Source organism: Rhipicephalus sanguineus, chromosome 6, assembly GCF_013339695.2.
Source record: "Rhipicephalus sanguineus isolate Rsan-2018 chromosome 6, BIME_Rsan_1.4, whole genome shotgun sequence".
In the NCBI taxonomy this organism is placed as follows: domain Eukaryota; kingdom Metazoa; phylum Arthropoda; class Arachnida; order Ixodida; family Ixodidae; genus Rhipicephalus; species Rhipicephalus sanguineus.
In genome coordinates this window covers 130,664,645-130,672,745 of record NC_051181.1, presented here as the reverse complement: position 1 = coordinate 130,672,745, position 8,101 = coordinate 130,664,645, and the positions used below count along the sequence as shown (strand labels likewise).

The 8,101-nt window shown below is 47.4% G+C and overlaps 2 protein-coding genes across 11 annotated transcripts in view; one reads left to right on the top strand and one right to left on the bottom strand.

Annotated features, from left to right (window-relative positions):
- The window catches only part of LOC119397544 (uncharacterized), a 13,786-nt gene extending 11,481 nt beyond the window's left edge, over window positions 1-2,305 (top strand). The window contains exon 10 of the mRNA XM_037664968.2: window positions 2,277-2,305. Within this exon, the coding sequence (XP_037520896.1) occupies window positions 2,277-2,305 (29 nt within the window). The remainder of the gene's footprint in view (window positions 1-2,276) is intronic.
- A 1,124-nt stretch (window positions 2,306-3,429) lies between these two features.
- The window catches only part of LOC119396415 (insulin receptor substrate 1), a 70,988-nt gene continuing 66,316 nt past the window's right edge, over window positions 3,430-8,101 (bottom strand). For all 10 annotated transcript variants that reach the window (XM_049417083.1, XM_049417087.1, XM_049417085.1 and 7 more), the window contains one exon: window positions 3,430-8,033. In XM_049417083.1, coding sequence (XP_049273040.1) covers window positions 6,648-8,033 — 1,386 coding nt within the window. In that variant the 3' untranslated portion in view covers window positions 3,430-6,647. The remainder of the gene's footprint in view (window positions 8,034-8,101) is intronic.

Here is an 8,101-nt window from a genome sequence, read left to right as displayed (position 1 = left end):
TTCTGCCGAATTTTTTTCCTCAAAAGCACCTCAGACTCAAACACATAGGCTGCAATTCACACTGCATGTTGTGAGTTATGGGTGCCATTCCCATAGTCATAAAAACCCTATATCCTTGCCACTTACACACAGCCACACAGTTGTGCATTTGGTATTCATCGCCAAGCAAAATTTCACAGCTCTTATTCTAGGGTTAAACCAAGTAGACAATCTTCATGCTGCTGCCACTCATAATAGCAATTCCTACCATTTCTTTTCCAGCTATTTCTGAGCAGCATTCCAGAATGTGCAGCTCACTGCGTGAACAAATACACTAGTTCTCCGATTTTGTCAAAGCTTCTTTGCGATCACTCACTAGTGAAACCTGCTGGAGCACAAAGGGGGCCAAAGCATCTGTAAAACATGTGAGCAAGCTCAGAGTAAGCTGCATGAAAAGCAAGAAATTTATTTTCGAAATGGTCTCCGAAAGGGCAACTATCTGCTGAGCATTTAGAAGTATGCCGTTCCATAGGGGTCTCAGAAGCGAGTGATACTGGCACAGTACGGCACACCACAGTTGCTCCATTAAACTTGCGGTCTGCTACCGGAGCATTTACCTGGACTAGCCAACTTGTCAGGGAAATGTTTGCTCGGTACCGACCCCTTTCGCCAACCACTTGTGCAGCCACTGAGCACTCCCAGCAACTTTCAGCGATAACGTATTCTTCAGTGGCACAGAACAAGGAGAAAGGGGCATATAGCGGACCTGCTATGATTCTCCTCCAATTTAGGAGGTGCAGGCAAATGATGCGCCATTTCGTTTCAACAAAACATAGTTGCGTTGCAATACCATTGTACTTTACGTAGCGCTGCATCTGTCACATGCTGCAGTCAGTTTGTGTTCTCACTTGCAGCACGTCAAGGTGCATTCACTCTGTTTGCGTGCATATGCAGCATATGTACCGTGCTTAGGGACTGCAAAAGCACTGTGCTTCGTCTGTGCCACCATTTGTACAAAATAAGACATTGCATTCTGGTCTAAATATCTGCAACATTTCATTTCATTAGGGTACTCCACTAGGTTTTTGCAGCCCACACTTCGTGGTCAAGCGAAATGACTGCATGATCTTGGTGAAAGTACTCTAGCGAGCGTTTGCAGAGAACATGCATGAAACGGGCATAAACATGAGAGAGTATATCCCTTTGCGGCATGGCGTGTACGTTTGTACACGCAACATACACTTGCCATTTGTGTGCTCTAGTGGCCATCAAGAGACAACGAACACTGAAAATGATGAAAATGATGAATTATACATCCTTGTTACCCAAAGTTCTTATATATTGCTTTGTGGGCAAAATATTTGCCACACGACCACTTTGGTGAATGCAGTACTGTGTTTACCAATACACTCGATGTGGGGCATTCCGGCAGGAATTTGAAATGTTTAAAAAATATTTTGGGGGAATGCTTGCCGTCAGCAGACAACTATTGGATTGTCATTTGAGTGGGCAATTGAATTTACTTTGTGAAGAAATATCGCATGGCTAACTGTAGAGTAATTTAATAATTATGTTGTAATCGCAATTAACTGCTACAAATGCACTATAATTATTCAAACATATGTACTCGCTTTAAATTTAGTCTCCAGAACCTTGGCATCAAATTGTATAAATTTCACACATTTATGGACGGTTGATCATAACGCGTGTCGGAAAGGGATATGCGCAACTTAGACATTACACCTGTGCATACGTTTCAAACAAGCTTCCCCATCACTTAAATTTTTGCACTTCTTTGAATCTGCCAGTCTTTAATATGCAGCGTCGCCTACATTGCCTTTCTGCTACACGAAGTCAATTTTTCTTTTGCAATGGAGTGTCTATTCACCCAAATATTCCCATAATTCCAAGTCGCAACATTGCGACGTAGCTATCGACAGCTGGTGGTGATCTGCAAGGAGACTTCAGTTTCAAATTAAGACAACTGTTTTCCCAACATTTGCACTTTCTAAATGTGATCCTTTACTCGTAAAGGTGTGCTTTTGAGGTTCATAAACTTGAAAAAACATCTTAAGTCTTATTCAAATATCTTTTTAATGTGACAGCATTAAGGAGCTCGTATCGCAGAAATTTCGGTGTTTGCGTCATTGCTTGTGAGCGGAAAATCGCGAAAAAATACAAAATAAAAATCACGGTTACAAGCCGGAATCAAACCCAGGCTATCTGCGTGGCAAGCTGGTGTCCTACCACTGACCCACGCCAGTGCATGGAACTATTACCGAAAAAACCCTATGCAGGTGTTGTGCAGTGCAAGGAGTCGCACTGACACCTAAAATTGCGTGGCAGAAGTGTAAAATTGCACCAGGTGTCACACCATCTGAAATGCACGAGTGGGTGGTTTAAAGGAGCACCCATTACAAAGGACTCGGGCAAAACTGATCATCATCATCAGCAGCGACAGCATCAACGAAGTGTGCAGATGAGTAAGTGCACATAATGCCTTACGGACATGTAGTGGATACATTGCTAATTCGCAAAATGATGAATTATGGTGTAGTGGGCACATCGCAACTGTACTTGCAGGTAGGCATTCAAGGATAGTTTAATATGGCGAAAAGTTCCTTTGTTCGTGACACGGCTGTGTCCACTGAGAAGCAAAGCCAGGCTAGCGAATGAATAGGCGATGAAAACGGGGCCCGATTACGCTGTCGCGTTGTACTTTTGAAGGTGAAGCTCAAGCATCCTCCAAGTTTTTTCCTGATCTGCAGACCCTTTCCATTAGAAACAGCATTCAAGCAAGCACGAGCACACCCCACAGAAATTACTATACGCTGTTACAACTAAAGAAAAAGTGCCAGCTCCGCCCACAGCCATTGCTGTCCCTCCCACAGAGAATGAGCATGAATGCTCCATCCAATAGTGCTTACTCATTTTCATGTCGTCTAGCACTTCACGAATGTTTGAGGTAGCCGACTTCCCCATACAGATGCACGTTTGTGTGGCTGGTGTTAGGTCAGAAGCTTGAACGTCCTGCTAAATTTTGTCAGGGACTCTTGACATAGTTTCTCAGCGAAACTTTTAGTAGTAACGCAAACCTTGACTCTTATTATGCGTAGTATTTACATTAGCCGAGAAAAAAATACTTCCGTTGGAGCGAAAACTATCTAGCACGACCGTTTTTCGGAGGTGAAATGCAAGCGTGCCACGGTTTTTGAATCGGAGGTGGCATTTTTTCTTAAGTTCTAACCCAGTACAGAAGGAACCTTGGTGCTATCGTTCAGCAACCAAGGTAGTAAGGGTTGGTACATGGATGCATGTACAGCGCCTGTCATTCCGATGTTGGCCGAGCTACCGTACTTGCGTGATATCTGCAAACAATAGTGTTGGAGATCTCCCTTGTAGTTTCACAGGCATGAATATGGCACGAGGACTACAATGACCAGGCATGACTGTGCTGCACATTCAAAGAGCTTTTATTTGGCTAGAGCAACAGAAAGGGGCAGCTCCCGTCCAATGACAACAATCGCATAGGTGTCAAGCACGCACACACACACACCTCCAAACCATAGGCTATGATGTGCCACAAGCTGCGATGCACCGATGCCTGAAAGGGGTGGGGAAGGAGGGGGTTTGTTCACATTGTAAATGCTAAAGGCCATTCATTTGTACATAAATATAGTTTCAGAGGTCAACTCCCTCAATACCTCCGCAACACACCTAGGTGCTGCCTTCGACACTCGTCGAACCATGCACCAGGGTCAAGTCGTGACAAGATGGCAGCGCTAGCGACGCTATGGGCAGTTTGGCAAGCCGAAACGTGTTTGAAAGACACACACACACCGGGAAAACACGCGAGCAACTTCGCGTGCAAGAAAAAAACAAACATCAAGACGATAAAAAAAGGTCTCTGGCAAGCACTGTCACAATTAATCACGTCCCGGCTTCCCAACTCTGTCACGAGCTTCGCGAGCAATGCCTTTCTTCGAGAGCGTATTTCCTTCACCAGCTCAAATGGCTGTGCCACATCTTGTGAGCCAATTCTTGCGCGCTGCATTTTGGCAAACGTGATGAAAAGCCCAACGCTACAGGCGCGTTCTTTTCTTTAATGTCTCAAGCAAACCCATGATACCAGGCACTCGTGCATAACCCTCAACTAAAAGCAAAATATTTCTCAATGCTGCGGCACGTGCGTGTAAACTGCCATAGAAGTGCTCAATGAAGATGACACTTATCAGCCTTAGGCGCCCGCAACAAAGCAATCTGTGAGAGCAATGCAGCTGGCACACACAGTGGCTGAAAGACTCTTCTCGAATGACTGTGCGCACGCACAGTCATTCGAGGCGAAGCACGAGGCGAAGGTGCAGCAATTCAAGGGCCGTGTTACACTCTTGACAGATGAAGCAACATCTCCCGACTGATGACTCTCTCACAGAGAACTCTCAAGCATTCAAAACTCTTTCCTTTTACAATGTGTCAGTCACTGGTGCACTCACAAGGGAGACACTCGACCCACATTACAGCTATGTACATCTTTGAAACTTTCAGGCTAGGTAGCTTGGTAGCTTTTAAAGTCCGTTTTTTTTTTTAGCTCCAAGGTAGGTTTATTTTTTCACCTTACGCGACTGACCGTCGCTGAAAAGTTCAGGCAACAAAATAGAGTTGCGTCTTCAAAGAAGCACCGCAGCTGTTATTTTACTTTTTACTCAATGTGTCCGTGTATGTGTGTAAGCACCAGAAATAGATTTAACAACACCTGCGAAAGCAAGCAACAATGTGGGTGAGAACCCAATCCTCAAAACTGGGTTTACGCAATCCTCGCGTTAAAGCTCCCACGCAAATGCAGCCTACAGGAAAGAAGAAAACGAGAAAAATGACGCTGCTCCACCAGGGAGATCTTGACAATCCTCTCGGGATGCGAAAGGAACCGAGGGTAACAAGCGTCCAGGAGGGATTTGCAGAGTCGCGTGCGACGTCCATCCCAAGCATCGAGGCATAGGCGTCGCCTCCTGATGCCCTCTTGTGACCATTTGACTAAACCCTCCTGCATTTCAAAGCTTGCATAAACTCAACGAAAAGAAACAAACAAAAGAATATCCATAGGGAGAGCAGTACATGCTACCACAATGAAAGTGAATACGTCAGATGTGGCCACAAGATTCATCCAGACGAGGGCACGGGTATGAATAGGGGTGTGTGAGAGAAGAAAAAAAGACATTTACAAGTACAAACAAAAGACATCTGTGGAATCAAGTGAAGGAGGCAGGTGTCACGAAACGAAACTACCTCGTTAAGCATTTTAACTGGCTGCCAGCGTAGACTGGGGAACGGGAATGCCGCTTCAAAAAGTTACAGGCACTTCAAAGCTGTCTGAAATGTTAGCACTTTCCACGTGAGCAAAAACTGAACACCATTGGCCTTTATAATTTCTCTCTCAACGACAAGCTCTTCTCGACATTGTTAACTCGCAATGTAATGTCAATTAGGCACTGCAATGACAAATGGGGTGCCAGGATTATTCCGTTTCTCGCACCAACATGAGCACTCTGAACAATTATGGATATGGTAACTCGGCAGATGCCACATGTTTACCTACAAAGTGATGATTTTGACGCTCTCGGCAATTTTCCCACTTCCGCTATTCAGCGATAAAGCCGGGCATCATGGGTACCAAACGAAAAGACGCAAGGTACAAACATACAAAGTCACGGTCTTCACTCAGCTCCAGTAAGGTGTTCAAATATCTCTGCCTCTTTTTTTTTTTTTTTTACTTCCCCTAAGCATCAAGCTTACACAAAATGTATAACAAAAAGCTGCTGTTTATTATTTCAGTGTTCGGAAAGGAAAACGAGAAAATTTAACAAAGAAGGGAAGGAAAAAATTGAAACGAACGGGCCACACCACAACAGCTCAAGCCTGACATCTCTGGCCACCTCTCAAGGCCTGGTCTTCTCGATTTACTCACCCGTGCAATGAATGCAGCTTCATATACAACAGGTATAGATCACAAAGGAAAATAACGAATGTACATGCCCATATATATATAGAACACACCCACATTCTTTTTTTAAAGCTCGGACACCTAAGGTGGATATGCACATATACACACAGTACATACATACAGTAGAAAAAAAAAAGCCTGTAGTCACGTGATATTCGAGCAGCGTGCCTATACACATCATGGCGTGCAGTGGATTTGGTGCTTGCTACCCGGAATAATTCACAAAAAAAAAGCACTCCTGTACACGCATATAGCTACTTGGGTCAAAATGAAAATGGGAAGTAATTTCTCTACACTACAGCGACCAAGAGCAACACACACGCACACACACATTCTCGATTTACATTACACACTGAACAAACATAAGGGTCAACCACGCACTGTTTTACAGTATAGCAGCATTGTTATGAGCAGGCAGGCAGGCATGCCACGCACACAAGTCACCTCCCAGCCGAGGAAGTGGACCAGTCCCCACTTGCCATCACCACAGAGTTCTGTCTCTCCTAACCCAAAAATGGCAGGCTGCCCTGATCATCACCTAGAAGCTCCAGTACTTGACTAGTGAGTCCGAAAAAGAAGAAAAAAAGAAAAGAGAGACTGAAAGAACGAGAGAGAGAAAAAAAAAAGAAAAGTAGCCGGACAGCATAAGACTGACTACAAAAGGTGGCCTTCACGAACGGTAACCGGAAACATTGCGCAGCCCCTCGGATTTGGTGAAGTCTATTTCGGCGTAGGAGAAAGTGGGCCCTTCCTCGGTGGCTGGGTCCATGCCGGTGGCGGCAGGAGCGCGTGGCGAGCGCTGTACCGCCCCCGGCGCTCCGTCTTCCCCGCTGGGTGGCGCAAGATCCAGCGACGCGTAATTGAGCACTCGTTCAGCAGGCGCCTCAACGGTGGCGGTGCCTCCTTTGAGAGAAATGTTCTCGTAGTTGGCCTCGGGCGGGATCTGTTGGGGTGCCGCGGCGGCCGGTGGAGGGTCCGCGAGACCTCGAAGCTGCACGTACGACGATTCCGCGACAGCGAGCGGCGCCACTCTGGTGAAGCTGGCGGAGCCCTCAGCTGGCAGCTTCGGGACGCTGCCCCAGGAGGACGATCCGTTGGCACTGGACGCCGTGGGTGTTGTGTCGCCACCACTGGACACCGGCATCTTGACGGGCTGTGTCCACTTCATGGTCTTGCTCAGGTCCAGGTTCACATACTCTCCCAGCTGCTGGCTTTCAGGCGAGGCAGGACGCAGCGATGCGGTTGTCATCGGAAGCACTCCCATGTGGTAAGACGAACCGGGCTTTCCCTTAGAAACTGTGCCGTTCGACGTGCCAAGAAACGCCACGCCCTTTTTTGTCATTTCCGTGGTGACATACTCGTTCTCAGTTCTGCACTGGTTTGGACCGTTTGACGGCGGCGGACTAGACACCGGCACAGCGTTGTCCTCCCTCAAGGCCTGCTGTGTTGTCGAGCTCCTCCGCACCATACCAGTATAGCTGCTGCTCCGACCACCGGGGTGGTTCTCCTTACCCAAGTCCTCTTTACGCTGCCTGCCACTCGAAGGGACACTCACCTTCCTCTCCGGCTGCTCCGAGCCAGTGGGGCTGGTCAGGGGATGCTGGTAGCTGTTACCGCCAACACCAGACTCTGAGCCAGTAGTCATCACCATATAGTCATCAAATGTCTTGGTGGTGCTTGGAGTGCTCGCGGTGCTCAACTTTCGGATGGCCTCGGGTGCTTCGGGTTGCTTCGTGCTCGTGGGAGGTAGGGCGCTGCTCTTGTCGGCCACGGGGGTGCTGCTGCCACCCTGACCGAGGTCGCTGCGGTCGTAGTTGATCTCCATGAGGTCCTCGTTGTAGTTGAGCGCCCGTGGTGCCTGCTGGGAGGACGCGTCCTCTTGCAGAGTGGGCACGCTGGACGACTTCTGACCCTCTAGCCGCTGCATGGCGTTTATATCGGTGTCGGTGTCTTTCTTCATGCGACGCCGCATGGCAGTCGGCGCCACCTGGCTTCCCACCGAATACGCGCGGATGCGCGATTGGTCTAGGTGGCCTGTGAAGGAGGTCTTTTTGACCTGAAAGAAGGAAAGCAGTGGCACAGTCAATTGCACAAGCGCGCAAAACGGTTTGAACAAACAAACGC